This window comes from Hippocampus bargibanti, linkage group LG07 (assembly GCF_051943395.1).
Source record: "Hippocampus bargibanti isolate YZ-2025 linkage group LG07, ASM5194339v1, whole genome shotgun sequence".
Taxonomy (NCBI): domain Eukaryota; kingdom Metazoa; phylum Chordata; class Actinopteri; order Syngnathiformes; family Syngnathidae; genus Hippocampus; species Hippocampus bargibanti.
Genome location: NC_142740.1, coordinates 17,121,058 through 17,141,050, shown reverse-complemented (window position 1 = coordinate 17,141,050; position 19,993 = coordinate 17,121,058). Strand labels below are relative to the sequence as shown.

General features: G+C 42.6%; 2 protein-coding genes across 2 annotated transcripts; both read right to left on the bottom strand.

The window, feature by feature from the left end:
* Positions 1-1,607: 1,607 nt before the first annotated feature.
* On the bottom strand, positions 1,608-3,282 carry LOC148895613 (uncharacterized). Its single transcript, XM_089000515.1, has 3 exons — positions 2,784-3,282; positions 2,616-2,670; positions 1,608-2,534 (listed from the first exon to the last, which is right to left on the bottom strand). The coding sequence occupies exons 1-3, from the start codon at positions 2,923-2,925 to the stop codon at positions 2,426-2,428; spliced, it is 306 nt and encodes a 101-aa protein (XP_088856641.1). The 5' UTR covers positions 2,926-3,282; the 3' UTR covers positions 1,608-2,425.
* Positions 3,283-4,346: 1,064 nt separating this feature from the next.
* On the bottom strand, positions 4,347-17,524 carry safb (scaffold attachment factor B). Its single transcript, XM_089000514.1, has 21 exons — positions 17,238-17,524; positions 16,860-16,950; positions 16,646-16,710; positions 16,355-16,537; positions 16,196-16,252; positions 15,278-15,311; positions 14,115-14,517; positions 13,755-13,798; positions 13,583-13,686; positions 12,021-12,170; positions 11,820-11,908; positions 11,635-11,672; positions 11,491-11,567; positions 11,276-11,418; positions 11,098-11,197; positions 7,930-8,117; positions 7,682-7,841; positions 7,397-7,458; positions 5,950-6,008; positions 5,782-5,836; positions 4,347-5,700 (listed from the first exon to the last, which is right to left on the bottom strand). The coding sequence occupies exons 1-21, from the start codon at positions 17,388-17,390 to the stop codon at positions 5,592-5,594; spliced, it is 2,364 nt and encodes a 787-aa protein (XP_088856640.1). The 5' UTR covers positions 17,391-17,524; the 3' UTR covers positions 4,347-5,591.
* Between the last annotated feature and the right edge of the window lie 2,469 nt (positions 17,525-19,993).

Here is a 19,993-nt window from a genome sequence, read left to right as displayed (position 1 = left end):
TTGCAAACTCCAATTTACAATCTTCATTTAAACCCTAAAACCTGCACGTTTTTGGTATGTAATTGAAGTTACTGAAAAAGATCAAGAAAATGTACTTGTCACAAAGTGACGCCTCGCCAATATATCACAACGATGAAATTGAGTTTGGTATGATCAGACACAAAGGCTTATGCGTTCATATGGATCGAGTGGACTACACATTGGGGGGATGAAGCTTGACTTGAGCACAGACAGTAAAAAGTAAACAAACATATAGCAAAGGCTAAGAATTGAAGTCAAGAATCCCACACACCATGGAGCACCAGCGTGAATTTTACTTACATTTTTCCAGCCTATGCAAGGTAGAATCTCTAGCTTTAACCGCTTCATCATCCTCGTTGACTATAAACGAGTCCTTCCGATACACATGTGTAACGGAGTTGTACACTTAGGTTATTAAATTATGAAGGAAGTGACGCAACGGCGCACAGTGTGGCACTATGTCCCGCCCATAGTTTCCAGAACAATCTCGAGGAGATTCAGGGTGAGTCGCAATTTTCTGTTGGTCTTGATTAACGCGCATTTTCATGACAATATCTTATTTTGTTTCCCCTTTTTTTACTGTCTAGTGTTATCTAAATAGTTCCCTTATTCATTCGAGTCCAGATTACTTTTTGTGTCATTATTTACTTCACGTTTTGTCGAGTGGAACTTAGCTTCATAGTGCTTTTCTATTGCGCAGTTAATCACAAGACGAAACCCATGCGACTTCACCCATCCCTTCTGCCATACTGTGTTGCAGGTAATAATTGTTTCATTTCGTTTTTATTGAACAATATTTAGTTTCTTGTGTCGTGTCTCATTTGCCCGTGAGTGTCCGTGGCTGGTTGAACTGTGCGTCAGCCATTACAAGCGCACCGCGTGTTCTGCTGAGTCTCCGCCCATGATGCGTTCAGGGACATCTTGTAAATAACAGTGAACTTGTGTTGTATTCTCTTTTTCTGTAAATAACCACTATACGATCACACGTTGTTAATTCTGTTTTGTTATCTACAATGTTTTGCATTTGAGAACAATCTCGAGGAGATTCAGGTTAATCACAAGACGAAACCCATGCGACTTCACCCATCCCTTCTGCCATACTGTGTTGCAGTGTTGCAGAAATAAAAGAAACAAAAAGACACATCCACGCGTCTCGTCTTCATTAATACGGCAGCATCGTGGAGATGAAGACAGTCACTGTTGTGACACCCGTCACATTGGTGCCGTGACCCGGATTCACAAGTGACTCTCCACTTCGGACCGGGACCGCGATGCTGCACAATGAGGACGCTGTGCAGTCCCATCACTCGGTGGACGGTGTGTCGACCCCCGTTTTGGAAATACATGTAGAGTGTTAATTGTCTACCTGCTGTTTTGCAATTGGTGTACTTTTTTTCATGTACGTGTTTTCGTGTGTTAAGTCTAAGAATGAGCTCCTTACATTTAACCAGTAGCACACCTTTGAATGAGTGTGTTGCTAGAAGTAGAGGCTTCCCAACCGTGTAACAGTTGTGTAGTGTAATCCAGAGTGGTGTAGGTTGTACAGAGGGGAATGGGCAGGTTCAAGCTGAGGCCACTTACTTAGCATAATATTTCTTATTAGTGTCTACTTTAACAAATTTCTTTGCTTTTAAGATTACCAACGTGCTGCACCAGCTTTTAAATCAGTCCTATTAGCCACTAAATTTGAATATTTAACGGCAGTTTGCTGAAACTAATTGTCACTACCCTCTGTTGTTTCGTAAAACACAAAAATGTTTGTTTGCTGCTTGTTTTTAAATGTATTTGAGTTTTACTCTTATTCTCTCGCTCCATATTGCAACCATTGATGTCGATGTGGTTCAATGTATGTAAATACTGTAATGCACCGTGGCTAAATGAATATTCAATTACTGTACATCTTCCGGCAGTTTCTGGCAGATCATGAGGAAAATTAAAACCTCGGAAGGAAACGAACAGTTTTCTTTAGCCATTTTAACAGAAGTATGTCATATGTGGTGCAGATCATTTAGCAATATGCGTCAATTGTAATAGATGTGCGCCGGTGCTGGCGCAGTGAAGTTACAAAGTTGCGCCAGTGGCTGTCAAAATGCGTAAATGGCGCGGCCCAGATGCATCCCTGAATATGTACTTCAAATATTCTCCAACAGGCCGTTAAAAAAATGCCATGTATTGACCCCCCCAAAAAAAGAACCGTTTAGCATGGCGTGGATCAAGTCTATAAAACATTTTGATTTACAACAAACAAGATACTCATGTTACCACGAGGACACGGAGACAAGAGTCTTATGAGAGGACATAAACCATGACAAAAAGAAAGAAAAACAATATAAAATGGTCAAAGACTTCCCTTGTGGTCATTTTTACATCGGTGCAGATGGACAAATGGTTTCCATACGAAAGTTCAGAAGCGTCGATTGAAGCCTCCGCCCTGCATGCCACCCTGCATTGTTTGGTTTTGGCGGTTCAGCGCCCCCGAGAGGGACTGGGATGAGCTCATGTAGCCTCCGCGGCTAACGACACACCAAAACAGACAACTTAATGAAGTGTGGTTGTAAATGACTTCAGTAAAGCGACACGTCAAAGCAACTCACCCTCCCATGCCCCCACGTGCCCCCATGTGGCTTGGGCCCGGGATCCCATCGCGACCTGAAATGGATGACAAAAATGCACATTGTTCGGATGATCGTCAGCGAGGATGAAACCGCATGAAAAGCACGGTATGCGAATGCTGTCACAAAATGTGTGCCAAACATTTGTACCTTGCCATGGACGGTCCCCGTCGATCTTCCTACCCGAGTCCCAGTCTCGGCCTCCGTCCCTGCAAACAACCTCAACTTTAGAAAACCATGTAAGCTCTGCCAAAGATATTGTCATCGTGACAATATTGCCATGAGCCACCATGCCTCAAGAAAAGACAGAATCTAACGATCGGAATGTTTTTCATGCGACAAAATTAGCAGGCTTGGTGTAAAAACATAAAATAAAGCATGCGTAAAGCTGGTGTCGCTTGGAGAGTATTTCTCCAATAGTACGCAGCCTGACTGGCGATAAACAAATTTTAGAGCAATCCAAACAATGATACTTAGATTAAATATTTGATTGTTTCACTCTGGCCTTCACCTTCTTTAGTGAAAAAGCAATTTGAGTCATTGCACGCTGTGTGTACATTTCTGTCAATGTTCAACTTTCTCATAGATTTTGTGGCGTTTAATCCAGTTTTTCATCGTTTCATCACATCATTTGCCAAACTTAATCCAACTTTGATGAGTATTTATTCATAAACAAGAAAAAAAGAACATTTATATACATTGGATCATAGATTAGCCTTTAAATGTTTTGATCGGACTAACCAATTGCATACTTTTCCATGACTAACAACCAATAATGATTAACTCATTCATTGCCATTCCAGAATTTATTTGGGAATTGAAAATATGACACAAGAGAACCATTCCCAAATTTGTTCGGATTTTGGTTTTCCTTGCTCGGGTGCCAATAAAGCGCTGGCCAGACCTCTGGCCATGTTGTTCCCTCCCACAAGGGGGGAATATTTCTTTTTTCCATGTTAGCGCTTTAAGATATATTAAATATCTCCGAAGTCATGTAGGATTTCTATAATTTAGTCTTTCATCAAAACCTTTCCCTGAAACATTAAACTAAATTTCGAGAAAAAAAAGCAGTTAACCAGCAGTCTTTTTGGTCAGTGTAGTAAAATTAATAATGTACAGTAAAGTCTCGTTATATCGATATCGGATATATCGATACTATTTCTATGCACGCACGGAGAAAATTACATGCAAACAGGGTCGGCTATATCGATAGTCCCGGTTATATCGATATTTTTTCGGACTCCCTTGACTATCGATATAACGAGACTTTACTGTAACTTGTAATTTCAGTTATTAAAATTAAGTTTCACTTTATAGTTGCGCTATTGTTTGTATCAAACTCTTTTTTAAAATGGGGCAAAGTACAAACTCAGTTTCATCGTCACATTTCCCAACATTTACGAGATTTTTGGTTTTCCACATTTCTTTTTTCTACTTTCATTTATTTGCTGCTGTGAAATGTAAATTTCTCCATTGTGAGACTAATAAAGGCAAATCAAATCCAAAACAATGCTGCTGTATCTGTAGAGCTGTGATTATTGGGCTTCAATTGCAAACTCACTGTACATTTACAGCTCATGATCACTCTCAAATGTTCAACTCGTGAAATGAGGGCATCCGCAATAAGTTTTGTCCGTTTCTAACAATTTGATTCAGTGGCATTGCTGTAAAGGGGTTCAAATACTAAAATAGCAATTAAATAAACAAGCAGGCTTCAGTGGCAAACACTCATTTATTACCAGTCACAAACATTCAAGAATGACTGTAAACATATTTAGCTGGGATGGAGCGCATAAAACGGGTTACATTTGTTAATATGCAGGGATGCCTCTGTGAAATTTAAAAAGGGGGCCAGTTGGCCCCCTTGTGTCTGAAAAGGGGGCCAAATTCTAAAATTGATGGGCCCGATTTAACAAGATAACCGAAGTATACAAAACTGATCGAAATAAACCAAAATACATTAATTGGAGCATATTTCAAAATTGCAAAAAAAAAAAAACAATTTTAAATCGAGTCAAATAATGTATTCATACATAAAATAACCAAACTTTTTCTTTTTTATTTAGTTACTACAAAATCAATCCTGTGCTATTTTGATATTCGGTACGGTATTACAGAAAAGACAGAGAACAGACTTAGCATAATATTTCTTATTAGTGTCTACTTTAACAAATTTCTTTGCTTTTAAGATTACCAACGTGCTGCACCAGCTTTTAAATCAGTCCTATTAGCCACTAAATTTGAATATTTAACGGCAGTTTGCTGAAACTAATTGTCACTACCCTCTGTTGTTTCGTAAAAAACAAAAATGTTTGTTTGCTGCTTGTTTTTAAATGTATTTGAGTTTTACTCTTATTCTCTCGCTCCATATTGCAACCATTGATGTCGATGTGGTTCAATGTATGTAAATACTGTAATGCACCGTGGCTAAATGAATATTCAATTACTGTACATCTTCCGGCAGTTTCTGGCAGATCATGAGGAAAATTAAAACCTCGGAAGGAAACGAACAGTTTTCTTTAGCCATTTTAACAGAAGTATGTCATATGTGGTGCAGATCATTTAGCAATATGCGTCAATTGTAATAGATGTGCGCCGGTGCTGGCGCAGTGAAGTTACAAAGTTGCGCCAGTGGCTGTCAAAATGCGTAAATGGCGCGGCCCAGATGCATCCCTGAATATGTACTTCAAATATTCTCCAACAGGCCGTTAAAAAAATGCCATGTATTGACCCCCCCAAAAAAAGAACCGTTTAGCATGGCGTGGATCAAGTCTATAAAACATTTTGATTTACAACAAACAAGATACTCATGTTACCACGAGGACACGGAGACAAGAGTCTTATGAGAGGACATAAACCATGACAAAAAGAAAGAAAAACAATATAAAATGGTCAAAGACTTCCCTTGTGGTCATTTTTACATCGGTGCAGATGGACAAATGGTTTCCATACGAAAGTTCAGAAGCGTCGATTGAAGCCTCCGCCCTGCATGCCACCCTGCATTGTTTGGTTTTGGCGGTTCAGCGCCCCCGAGAGGGACTGGGATGAGCTCATGTAGCCTCCGCGGCTAACGACACACCAAAACAGACAACTTAATGAAGTGTGGTTGTAAATGACTTCAGTAAAGCGACACGTCAAAGCAACTCACCCTCCCATGCCCCCACGTGCCCCCATGTGGCTTGGGCCCGGGATCCCATCGCGACCTGAAATGGATGACAAAAATGCACATTGTTCGGATGATCGTCAGCGAGGATGAAACCGCATGAAAAGCACGGTATGCGAATGCTGTCACAAAATGTGTGCCAAACATTTGTACCTTGCCATGGACGGTCCCCGTCGATCTTCCTACCCGAGTCCCAGTCTCGGCCTCCGTCCCTGCAAACAACCTCAACTTTAGAAAACCATGTAAGCTCTGCCAAAGATATTGTCATCGTGACAATATTGCCATGAGCCACCATGCCTCAAGAAAAGACAGAATCTAACGATCGGAATGTTTTTCATGCGACAAAATTAGCAGGCTTGGTGTAAAAACATAAAATAAAGCATGCGTAAAGCTGGTGTCGCTTGGAGAGTATTTCTCCAATAGTACGCAGCCTGACTGGCGATAAACAAATTTTAGAGCAATCCAAACAATGATACTTAGATTAAATATTTGATTGTTTCACTCTGGCCTTCACCTTCTTTAGTGAAAAAGCAATTTGAGTCATTGCACGCTGTGTGTACATTTCTGTCAATGTTCAACTTTCTCATAGATTTTGTGGCGTTTAATCCAGTTTTTCATCGTTTCATCACATCATTTGCCAAACTTAATCCAACTTTGATGAGTATTTATTCATAAACAAGAAAAAAAGAACATTTATATACATTGGATCATAGATTAGCCTTTAAATGTTTTGATCGGACTAACCAATTGCATACTTTTCCATGACTAACAACCAATAATGATTAACTCATTCATTTCCATTCCAGAATTTATTTGGGAATTGAAAATATGACACAAGAGAACCATTCCCAAATTTGTTCGGATTTTGGTTTTCCTTGCTCGGGTGCCAATAAAGCGCTGGCCAGACCTCTGGCCATGTTGTTCCCTCCCACAAGGGGGGAATATTTCTTTTTTCCATGTTAGCGCTTTATTCCAGCTTCAGCTGTTGTTAAAGCGCTATATAAACCAATATGTATGTATTGCATTGTATTTTTGACAGCCACCCTCATTTCAAGGTCATATAAATCCACTCCCATATAATTTAGGAATTACAGTAAAGTCTCGTTATATCGATATTCAAGGGAGTCCGAAAAAATATCGATATAACCGGGACTATCGATATATCCGACCCTGTTTGCATGTAATTTTCTCCGTGTGTGCATAGAAATAGTATCGATATAACCGGGACTATCGATATATCCGATATCGATATAACGAGACTTTACTGTACCTCTTTTATTATGATGAGAGTCTAAGGTTTCTTACGCTGCATTGAATGTTTATGTCGTCCTAAAACTCAATGTTCTGTGGGTCCTAGAATTTGAGTGACTGACAAAAACCCTGGCACTGGAGTGGACACAATTTTGCACGTCTGGCGGTGAATGAATTATTTTTTCAGTTAGAGGTAAACTATAAGTGTAAAAAAATATTTGTCAGGGGGAAAAAATCAGCATGCCTTTGAAGAATGGCAAAATCTATGAGAAAGAATGGCAATTTTGTAACCTTGGACATGAGGAAGTTCTCTCAGAAACAGTGGCAGCTAAAAAAATTCCATGCGTACCTGTTAATGCGCTTGTCAAAGCCGCCACTGCCCCAAGAGTCGCGGCCATGTCTGTCGAAATTCTGCAGATGCAAAGAATTCAAATTATGCGCCATCGATTTAAAGTAGACTAATAATGCAAAATTTGACTCAGCATCACATCTGTAATTAAAGAATATATGTGATAATACTGGCAATCCTCCATGGAAGAGGAAGTGTTTTCATGGCAATAAAAAGGTTTCCTTTCTTATTAAACTCGGCAGTGTGACATGCATGTAAACGTACAGGAAAGATTTCTGTTCTTACCGGACCATCTCTGTCTCCACCCATGCCCCGGCCGCCACCTCTCATGTCATCGTAGCGCCCTCGGTCCCTGTGGTCAAAGTCCTGATACCGATCCGATCGGCCAAAGTCGGAGCGGTATCGGTCGTCCATATTCATGCGCTTGTCGGGCCAGTCGTCCTTCCTAAGAGGAAAGAATTAGTTAGGTGGGGATATTCCGAGTGGAAAGACACACTCACAATCAAACAGCCCTTGCTTGACCCCTGCCATACATGTCGCAAGGCCTCTTCATGAAGCGTCGTTCCTGCTCGAAGCGCAGCTGTTCCTGCTGTCTCCGAATCTCCTCGCGCTCCCTTATGATGCGCTCCTGCTCCCGACGACGCTCGTACTCGATTCGCATCCTTTCACGCTCAAGGCACTGCCGTTCCATGCGGTCAGCATTTAGACGGTTCCTCTCAACCTGGGGAATGACCAAACACACAAAAAAAAATTCCTCTCTCCGCAATTGCAGAAATAACACCAGGCAAAAGTGTCTGACTGTTGAATTATTCCCTTTTCTCACTGCACTTCCTCATTTCACAATTAGCAACGATGATGCCCATCCATTTTTTCCAGCGTGCTGACATAGCAGCCCATCACGGAGCAAACTGAGACTTTTAGCTGGATTAGTCAAGAACGGAATCCAACCGTGCGTTTTCATGTTCTTCGTGGAAAAAAAGACAGTCAATATTTTAAAGGCCAATAACTGGCCGCAAGCCTTCAATTCGGCATCTATGAAATCTCTGTGTGAAAACTAGGTCCGGCTATCCATCTTTCATTCACGGGATAAGTTCCTGTTCACCTGTGCCGGGGATGCTCAATACATTGATCGCGATCGGCCAGTCGATCTCTATGACACCATTGGTAGATTGCGTAACATTGTCATGAACTAACACTATAAAAATATTTTGAGTTATGAAAAAAAATAGACATCAGCCTATCTGCCATCCCTACTCTTGATTGATACACTGAACAACCAATCAGATGACAACTTATTTGTTACATTGTGCGTGCCCAAACAACAATCGTTGCAAAGTTAACAAGCTTGTCATTAGTTACATCCTGGTTTTTCGCTTGTTTTTCCCTTAAAGGACAACCGACATCTCGGGACAAGTTGTGTCCATAATTTGTAAAATGGCTTCAAATGACTTCTACTGAGCGTATTTTTACAAAGATTCCACCGCATGTAGCTATATTTTATGTTTTAAGACTCGCGCTGATTATTCAGGAAGTCTTGTTTTTGAGTTGGTGACGAGTCCGTACGTGACGTCACTAAAGGACCGCCCTTTACTGTAAAAAAAAAAAACGCATTGTAGCGGTCCTTCCATCACGTCAATGTATTTTGCTGGACTTGTTTGGTCTGGGGACCTCGTGTTGCACCCAAAAGCCACCAGAAGAGGGCGTCCAAGCACCATATAAGGAATTTATCAGCCTGTGGAAACGGAGGTGGCCACAGGAGGTCGCCATTTTGTGCCTCTTTTTTTGGGTGAGAGATTTTCCCCCAATGTTGCCTCAAAATGGGACAAATAAATTCTTTAATCGATTGCAAACATGTATGCTTTCCTCTTCAGAACTATTTGAATCATATTCATGACTGGATGTGGAACAAGAAAGCATATTCTCTGAATCTGAACCCATTGGTTCATAAAGTTTGCGGATGACACGACTGTGGTGGGCCTCATCAACAACGATGAGGAGACAGCCTACAGGGACGAGGTCAGCCGCCTGGCCACGTGGTGCAAGGACAACAATCTCCGTCTGAATGTGGAGAAGACGAAGGAGATTGTTGTGGACTTCAGGAGAGTGCGCCCCCAGCATGCTCCACTAACCATCGACGGTGCTGCAGTGGAGAGAGTGAGCAGCACCAAGTTCCTGGGAGTGCACATATCCGAAGACCTGTCCTGGAGCCACAACACGGCATCAATGGCCAAGAGATCCCACCAGCGCCTGTACTTCCTCCGCAAGCTCAAAAGAGTTGGAGCCCCGACCCCCATCACGACCTCCTTCTACCGCGGTACCATAGAGAGCATCCTGACCAGCTGTATCACCGTGTGGTACGGCGCCTGCACCGTGTCCTGCCGTAAGACTCTGCAGCGCATCGTGAGGACAGCTGAGAAGATCATCGGTGTCTCTCTCCCCCCCCTTCAGGACATCTACAACACCCGCCTCACCCGCAGAGCCATCCGGATCGCTGGCGATCCCACCCACCCCTCCCACAGCCTCTTCAGCCTGCTGCCATCGGGTCGGAGACTGCGGAGTCTCCGAGCCAAGACCAGCAGGCTCAAGGACAGTTTCTGCCACCAGGCAGTCCGGAGACTCAATTCCCTCCCAGCCCTGCCCAGCCTGCCCCTTCCCACTGCCACACTCACCGAACTCTGAGTACACGCTACATGCTGTACGATCATCCTGAACTCTATTTTTTGTTATTTCTCATTAGACAAGACCTCACTTCAACCCTTTCTAGTTGTTTGTTTTTGCAATTACGACATTACGTCACTTTATGTACGTCACTTCCTCACTTTACATATGTCACTACCTCACTTTACATACGTCACTACCTCACTTTCCATACGACACTACCTCACTTTACATACAGAAATTACATGTATTGTCTGTTGTCAATTGTATGTCTTTTTTAGCCACGTTATAAGTGCCTTGCATGTCTTGCACGCTGGGTCCGAGAGGACAATAATTTCATCTGTGCTGTATGTCTTGCATATTAGCATATTTGACAATAAAGCTGACTTTGATTGTTTTGATTCACGAGCAAAGCAAGACGTCTTGGCGTGACCTCATGAACTGGGGACGGGACTTTCTGAAAATGCCCAATTCGCAGCTCAATTTTTTGCAGATTTTGGACACCAAGTCATTTTTATTGGTGTTTTGCATTTGACTAAAAATATCATACTGTGTGTTTTGGGTATTTTAGATGCTATAAAACGTTTTTCAGGTGTCAGTTAAACAAAAAAGTGACGTCGCTTGTCCTTTAAGCGTAACATAGCGTATAAAAATGAGTGGGGGAGCTGGACCAAGTAAGAAGAAAAACATGTCAGTTTCATACAGAATGGGAGTAGGACTTTTTTCACAATGACATTTTCAAAGTGCTTTTGTCTCACCTGCCAGCTATTAGAGTGAACTCGGGTAACGGCAAAAATATACATAATTGTTATGTTGTGTGTTGACACATATGCAATTATACATCAACATAAGTCGCAAGAATCCTCAATATATTTATCAATAAATATAAGGGTGGATCACTTTGACTTGGTTATTTCAAAAGTAGCTCCCATGCAGAATAAGTGTGAGGACCCCTGACCTATGCTGTCGAAAATGGATGTCTGCAGACTTTTGTCAACATTGTGAAGTAGAGCATCATGTGAACCCAACTATTGTGACCTAACCTGCAGCCACTCTCTCTTCCTTAACATGTGCTTATGCTCTTCTTTTTCGCGGAAAATGCGGATGCGCTCACGCTCAGAGCGGTTGTCCTGACCGCGATCCCTGCAAAGAGACTCTGCGTTACATTGCCGTTGGATGTGTCGTTAGCTTTGCCTATTCATCCGCCACGTGGCCTCTTACATGTTTCTGCGTCTGTCCACCTCTCGCATGTCCCGCTCCCGTTGCCTCTGCCGCTCACGCTCGCGCTGCTCCTTGATCTGGTCGAAGGACAGGATGTCCTTCCTCTCCTTACTGGAGGATTTACGGTCCTGACTCTTTGAGCTCTGGTAGGGTTGGGCATTGAGGATTGAAGTCATTTTTTCAGAGACCTTTTCCTACTATCATAAGACACTCACTCGCTCTTTGCTTTTGGATTTGACGCTAATGACCGGCTCCCCCTTGGACTTGTCCATGACTACAGTCCTCTCGTCGCCTGTGTAAACAAAGAGCTGTCAATAGTTTGTCACAAAAAAGCTGAGGGGGGAATCACAGCCACCCACCTTTGCCATCCTTTCCTTCTCCCTCTTCCTTTCCAGACCTGCAGGGTAGTGTGTGGCGTAAAACAGAATGATTAGTTAATGGGGAGGGGGTCTGTATGCTACAGTATTCTAACCAAACCTGCAGTATCTAATCTCAGTTTAATGCAGGAGCAGGTGTGTGGGGAAGAAAATAAATTCAAACATACTTGGAGTCGGTGGAGTTTCTTCGCTCACCGGCTGACGTCTTTGGCTCATTTTTATCGGCTGGCTTCTTCCCCGCTGGCTCATGTTTCGCCTACGGTTTTATAAAAGTGGATTATGTTAAAATAAATTAAAATAGGATTATGTTAAAAGAGGGTTTGCAAAATTCACAATCTGAATGAATGGTTTTATACTGCAACACACACCCGCTCGACAGAAATCATTTTGCCGTGCAACTCTGTTCGATGGAGTTGGCTGAGACACGTGGCGGCCTCATCCGTGGAGGACATGGTGACGAAGCCATAGCAACGGGCCCCGGGACTCTTCGCATTGGTCACCACCTTGGCACCAACAACCTGCACGATAAAGGGGCTGAATAAGGAAAGAGACCCAAGCCGAAGATGACATGCATGTGTCAATGAGCCAAGTACTTCTTTGCCCGTGGCGAAAGCCATTGGGCCCAGCCGCTGAACCCCCCTGATGGGCACCTTCTGGGCAGTGGCAGCCCAGGCTAAAAGCTTTGTGGTGGACATTGGAAGCAAGCCACAGAAAAATCACAATGGATTGCCTCAACCCACATTATTTATGGCATCTCGACACAATTATATTTATTAGTTTGAAAACATGTTCTAGGCCGCAATTAAATGCAGCAACTCTACAAAAAACGGGTATCAAGCTAATTTTTTGCCACAGGCTACATTGTAGTTACGATTTCCTCTCAGGGGCCATCATGAATGTGAGGAAGCCATTACAATGTTTAATCCCCTCCACAGATTACATATGGAATGTACAACAAATGAATGAATAACTAGTTTTCAAATTTGAAGTCAAAAACAATGACTGCTATCGTGGTTTATGTGAGACAATTTTAAATTTTGGTAAGGACTTTAGCAAGCATGGAATTTCATTTTGATTTGTTTTGCTTTTGTGGGCCAAATAAAATTATATGGCGGGCCACATTTGGCCTTGGCACCTGATAGAGAATAGACAGAATAGAAGTTATCATATCTAAAAGTTTCATGTTGTTGTATGCTTAGTCGGCCGAACACAAGGCCCACAATGGAAGCATAGAAAATCTGGGGTCAATCTGAGGGGAACAGACACCGCCTGTTAAACAGTCATCTTCAGGTAAGAGATATGGCCTTGGGGGGGAATTTAGGACATGGTAACTCCTTCACAGGAAGAGCTCATGAACCAGTTTACAAATCTATCAGTTCATGGAAAGACACCCCATTAAAATGTCTATGTTCTGTTGGTTTATGGATGTGGGTGCTTGTACCATGGGACGTGGTATTGAAATCAAGAAGACTGTTTTACTAATATGTCACTTAAGTTTGCATATACTCTCAATAAATAGCTTGGCAGATGTTGGGCGTCTGTCATGAATGGCTGCGTCCCCTGCCAGCAGTAATACAATCTTCCTGTGTTCGAGCTTTTTAAAAAAACATTGAAATACTTTTTTATTTAAGCAAGCATTTGACTAACTGCTGTTTTCTGCTTGCATAATTTTCCACTTGCACTTCTTTGTGTATTGTTTTCATTGTTTTAAATTTTGTGAAGGGCCTCGTGGTTTTACCGATGAAAAGTGCTATATAAATAAAGTTTACTTACTTACTTTCATAGTGCCCGAACAAACATCACTGACAACACCTGTGCTACAAAATAACCTAATTGACAAACATTAAGCTAAGAAAATGGCACGCTCAACAAATATTAATTGTGATGGGTGAGGAAGAGCTAATTTAATATAACCATCAATGATAGTGACCTTGCCATATTTGCTAAAGAGCGTCTTCAAATCAGTCGCCCTTGTGGTGGAAGCAAGCCCGCTGACCCACAGGTTGCTGCTGGCTGTCGGAGGACTCGTAGTCGCTGAAACATATGAAATTATGAGCATGTGGTCACCCGGGACTAATAACGATCACGATGAACACACTCACCATTTGCATCCTTTTCCTCCTCCTTGCCACCTTTGTCTTCGGAGCTAAAGACAAATTCAAAACAAAGACAAGTGAGGACATCGCTAAGCATTTGTAAAGGTGTGTGTCTTCAGACATAATGTGTCAACTATCAAGCAAGCGTGGGCTTTTAATAGTGAGTAAATGGGACTTGAACCGGATAACCCCATGGTGTTACTCATTGGATAATGGCGTGTAAAAGTGCTGGGTGCGTGATACGACAAATGCAATGATTGGTCTGCTTTACCACCTTGAAAAGAGCATCCAATTCTTACGTAGCACAAAAGAGCCAATGCAAGAGAGGTAGCCATTTTGGTTTCGAGTAGATGGAAAGCAACAAACCTCTTGTTCTGATCATCGCCCTCTACTGAGGACGAGTCTTTCACTGCCGAGGCTGAATCCGCAGTCGCATTTTCTTCTGTCTTCTCATCCTCACCTTCCTTCTTAGAACCCAATTCTGAATCAACAGTTTCAACCCCAATGTCCTGTTCGCTTTCACTAATGGCTTGCGAGCCCTTTTTACTGTCCAATGTCTCTTCTGGAGGCTTCTCCGCATCCGCGGTGGCGTCCGTCTCAAGAGTATCCCAGTTGCTTTCTGCGTCAGCTTTGGCTCCTGTGTCGGCGGACACATTGTCTTCCCCGCCGGTGGTGGCCGTCTGTTCTTCATCGGTGCTCGTCTCACGGCTCGGGAGGATGTCTTCCATAAGCGGCTCAGATAAACAAGACCCAGCTACTTTGTCATGTTCTACAGGTTTAACAGGAATAGAATGGCACAGAGTTTAATAACTTCTGAAACACAGCAATGATTAGGAGGAAGCGGCATGGCCTGGATTAGGATCGTCATAACCCCGAGCCTGTGCACTGACAACAACCAAGTATAGTGCTGAAGTATGTAGACCCTATGGAGAGACTGGAAAGAAGCCCAAAAGGTAGTAAAATAACCAAGCATATTAAGTGGGGATGGGGGTGGGCCTACTTCTTTTGTCTTGCAGGTTGACAAGTGGTCAAGGTGTTCACCTGATCCAAAGCTGAGTCCGTAGGGTTAGAGAGGCGCAAGATCAGCGTAAGCGCACTGGGTATCCTTGTAATAGTCCTTTTGCTTGGCTTCAGTGTCCTCGGAGTAAAACTTCAACTCAAGTCCAACAGTTTCATATCCTTTATTGTAAAACGCTGCCCATGGGTTTGATGTTTCTTCGCGGATGCAGTCTCCCAGCGGGTCTCTGCAGGTAGCCCGCAAAAGCTCACTCCTGACTCTCATTCAGTTCGATTGCTGTCGATGTGCCGCTTAAGTGGCAACACTCAAAACGGGCCAAAAATTCTAATGGAGCCATTTGCGATAACTTCCACAACTGTTGTCAACCAAGTTTCAATCAACACAGCAACAGCAACCGCCTTTGGGCTTCCAGTCTCTCTTGCTCTCTCTCTTTCTCACTCGTTGAAATTAAAGGTAGTTTTGGCACTCAAAGTGAACGCTATGAAAAAACCTGGCCCTTTCTATACATTACCTGTTTCTGCTAATAGTTCCTGTGCGTCGGCAGTCTGAAAGAAAACAAAGCACAATTTTAAAATGAAGTCTTGTTGTGCAAATGAAGTGAACCGACATTCAGCCTGGAGGATTCAATCCAGACCAAAACAAAAAAACAAAAAACAGAATCTTCAGAGGTTTGATTTGCATGTCAAGCTGTCATTGTTAATGAGCTGTGCTTTTCTTTTTTGAGGAGACTTCTAACAAAGGCAAAATATGATTGACTCCTTGCAGAGTTGTGTAAAAGTGCTGTCTCTGAAGCTTTTCTCCTTTTCATGGCATTGTAACGCACGAGAGATTTTACATGAAAAATACACAAATGCGGCAACGGGTGTCTCAACTGTTGGTTGAGGCAGCAAAACATATACATGTATGTGCCAGAGTGTGCGACAACTACAACAAGAGTATCCTACAGCTATGTTCTAAGAATAGCTCACCAGTGTTGTGATGCTGTGACTGGCTCAGAAACATTAAAATGGCATGTTTCTTAATGTACCAAACATTCTAGATCTTGGTTATAAACAAAAATGGATGTGTCCAATTAAAAACAAATGCTCACAATTACAATGTCGGCCCGTGGCATCGCGGCGAGTGCATAAGCTACAGCGAGTTTTGAAATGAGTGTTTGAACGCTGGTAGACAGCCGCTCTGGCGTGAGTGCACTCATTGTGTTTTAATTTAAAGGCTAAATAGTACATCTTTCCTGCGTTAGGGGACCTTAAAAAAGTTTTGCAATTATGGTACAGTAAAGAAGAAATGACAGTTGTCCATATGTTTTCGAATAGTAAAGACAAGATTGAAAACATAATTTAATATGCACTGGTCCCAGAGCAGCTTAACTGAAATATGGTGGGAAATGCTGTATGAAAACACAAAAACAAAACAAAAAAGACCTTACCACATGAAATGAAGAGCACAGAATATCTTCATCTTCCAGTCCCCCTGAGTCAACCAACTGAAAATAAAATAAATATTAAAAAATGACATTAGCATAAATCCATGACCTCATCTTGATGAGCAGAACTTTACAGCAGAATGTTACATGGCTGTTTCTCACATGTCTTTCATCCTCTTCAGAGTCGATGGTTACATCATCGTCATCATCCAGTTGCTCATCTTCATCGCTGCCAATTAAATTACCCAGAACTTCCACATCCTGTTCTGCCAACCCATTGTTGTCAGCCTCGTCCAGCACATTCATGTCAAGGATGTCCATGTCCTGGATGCTATCATGTTCCTCCTAAGGAGAAAGGCACCATATTTACACAACCGCCACTTCACACCCGCAAATAGCAATTAGTGATGACGATTGGTGTATTAGGAAAAAAAAACTTAAAATTAAACATACACGGCCATCATGAGATTCGTCTTCCAAATTGTCATCCTCGTGTTCATCAGTCCCCTGAGTTACATCTGAAGACAATGTGCAGATAAAAACCAAGGTAAGACAGAATTAAAACAGATGAGTTTAGAGATGTGGGGGCGGAGGAAAACAAACATACAAAGAAACACACATATTAGTGTGTGTCTTGCATGTTCAGCATATACTGTATGTATTGCACCTCTAGCAGCACGTCTCGGTGTAGCTTTCTTTGGCGCAGACTCCACTGAAAGAAGAATTGCATCAGGGTTTCCGCCCTCCTCCTCGATAGCCTGCATAAGTAGATATGGATTTTAAATAATTAAGGAGAAAAACACTTACATCTCAGGACAGCAATAGACGTTGAACTCCGAACGTAAGGCCTTCCAACACAAGCTAATAGCTTGAACCTCACGAGCACGATGGCATCCCTTAGCATATGGGCTAACATAGCTTCGTCACGTGACGTTATTCTGCGGCGTTGCGCACAATGAAATACAATTGTGCGGTGTTTTAAAATTTACTGGACGAATATACATAACATGACTGCGTTTGTACTAATTTAAGACAAAAATAATACCTTTTTCAGGCGCTCAGACAGGACGCTCTTGTTGCCGACGCTGTCTAGGTTTCGTTTCTTCAGCTCGGCCTTCAAATCAATAACTCGTAGGTCTGACAATTTTCGAACTTCAGCGCCTTCTGGAATGTCATTCGCGGTTGATGGATCAGCCATCGTTTCAAACTGGAGCTCACTACTGTCAGTTGATAAGTGTAGAAAAACAAAAAGGCTGAAAAAAAAGCACCGGCAGCGTGTAATTCGACCTCAAAATGGTGTCCTCTCAGAGTTTTTGTCTAGGGCTGCGTGGTGTCGCGTTGACGCATGCGCAGTAAAAATACAGTGCGGGTGGGGAATTTAGCCAGGAAAACAACGAAATAAAAGCATTTTTTAACGTATTGAGTTGTGTAATGTGGTGTGCTTGAATACATAATTGGCACCGTGTATTTATAGGACAATACCCTTTGTTATTATTACATATGAAGTGTAATTTTGCTTTTTTGAATGTTGCTGTGCCGATGACCATTTTGTGTTTGGGAGCCTTTTACTGAGCATCTTCATCTTTATTAAGTTCATAGAGTTGCTTGTTCTGTAGCCACAAAGGGGCCACAAGCCAGTGTCTTCTTATGGCGGTCCCAAGCCCAGATAAATACAGAGGGTTGTGTCAGGAAGTAAAAGCTTGGTCAAAACAAACATGCAAATCAAACCTCTGAAGATGGAGGACACTCATTCGCTTTGGCGACCCCTTGAAGGGAAAAGCCGAAAGGAAAAGAAGACATTAAAATACGTAATCTCCAGTACAGTGAGACCTCAGTTTACGAAGACCTTATCTTACGAACCTTTCGTCTTACGAAAGTCAAATTTATGAAAATTAAACCTTGAAATACACATTACTTTTCGCGATACACACCCACCACGGCTGGCCGAGTGCTCTTGGGATCTGGGGAAGTGATCTTCGGATCTTCGGCGGAAGCACATGACCGAACAGCGCTCCAGCCGGCGCTACTTTCCACGCCCCCTCTCTCTGAATTCACACATCGATCACCTCCGAGGAGGTTTTTGCAGATAATTTTACTATTATGGGACCGAAAAAAACACCACAGGCTCGTGTTCAGCCGGAGAAGACACAAAAAATAAAATCACCGTAGAGGAGAAGGAGTTCATTGAGAAACACGAACACGGAGTAACATTCTCCATTTCCACCATTGCCACCATCCTTCGCCTAAAAGCTTTACAGTGTAAAGCTTCAGCGACTCGTTGAAATGAAATGAAATTGAAGTGTCGCGAGCGGCGGCGCCGCCCCAGCTGTCAACTCGTACGTGACAATTTCGGCATCATTAGTCACGTGAAAGCATCGACTAAATAACGCCTTTGTGTAAAGTTTACACAACACTGTAAAGCTTTTAGGTGAAGGATGGTGGCAATGGTGGAAATGAAGGGAAATGGAAGTGACACAACGTGAGAGGTGTGTCAGGCTGAGGTTCACATGACAGCCGCGGTGTGCACATGTGACGCCACAAACGCACACCTTGTTCGTGTTTCTCACATCAAGTAAATCACGCCTTTGTGTAAACTTTACACAAAGGCGTTATTTAGTCGATGCTTTCACATGACTAATGGCACGTTTTATTCCGCGTCCGTGGAATCAGCGGGCTCGCGCCTTTTGTTGTAATAAAATCTCTGCCAGCACATACGGGACTCGAAGGGGATGCAGATGACATCGAGGAGCTTGTTGCTGACCATGAGGTCCTCAAAACAGAGGATTTGATTTGTGCAGGCTTTTATTGAACAGTTCCACCCAGAAAAGGTTAGGAGAATCATCAACATGATGAATGATAATGTAATGCCTCAGTTTTGTAAGACCTTACAAGTCAGAAAGCCACAGGTGTCAATTAAGAGCCATCAACAGCCATCACAAATGTAAATAAAGTGACTTTATTATCAAAGTCAAGTCAAAGTCAGCTTTATTGTCAAATATGCTAATATGCATGACATGCAGCACAGATTAAATTACTGTCCTCTCGAACCCAGCATGCAAGGTACTTATAATTACTTAACAAAGAGAGGGGAGCCGCTGCGTGTTCACGCGAAATTTTTTTTGGAAAAAATAACAAATATGACAACACAAAGACACATAGTCATTCATTCTTCAGGACTTGCTGTACCCTCTTTGCGATGACATGAAGCAGTTCTAGTTGAAAGAGGAGAGGATCAAAGCATCCATGTCAGCAGTGGATCAGGGACGTCATGGTGGAATTTGTACGTCTACTAAAAGCTAAATGTTGAAAGCAAACACGAAGCTGTAGCATCCATTGACGAAAAGACATTGTCTCACATCTCCTGTCCCACATAAATCTGCTTCAATTCCAAGCCGCGACAGTTCCACATACGCATCGGCGCTCTGCGCTGATGCTGCTTTCTTCTTATCGCGGGCTCCTCAAGCCATGCATCCATCCAACCGCAGACTGTCCAACAGCCCTGACCTTTCCACTGAACAAAGCGGGGCTGTGAAGATGCTGCCCATTACAGGCGCAAAAAAGCACAATGGCCCTAGAGCTGTCCAGCGATGGTAGTCAAATGGCTCCGACATTCCTCCCATTCAAAAACAGTACTGGCATATTCATGCTGCCGAAAGGCGCAACCGCTCAGCACAGTCTCCTCCTTGATGATCGTCGTGGCCAAAAATGCTGAAAAACAATCTGTATCCATTCCACGTGACGCACAACAACATAAAGTGACAAAAGAAAACACAATAACAAGACAAAAACAACAAAAAAAGC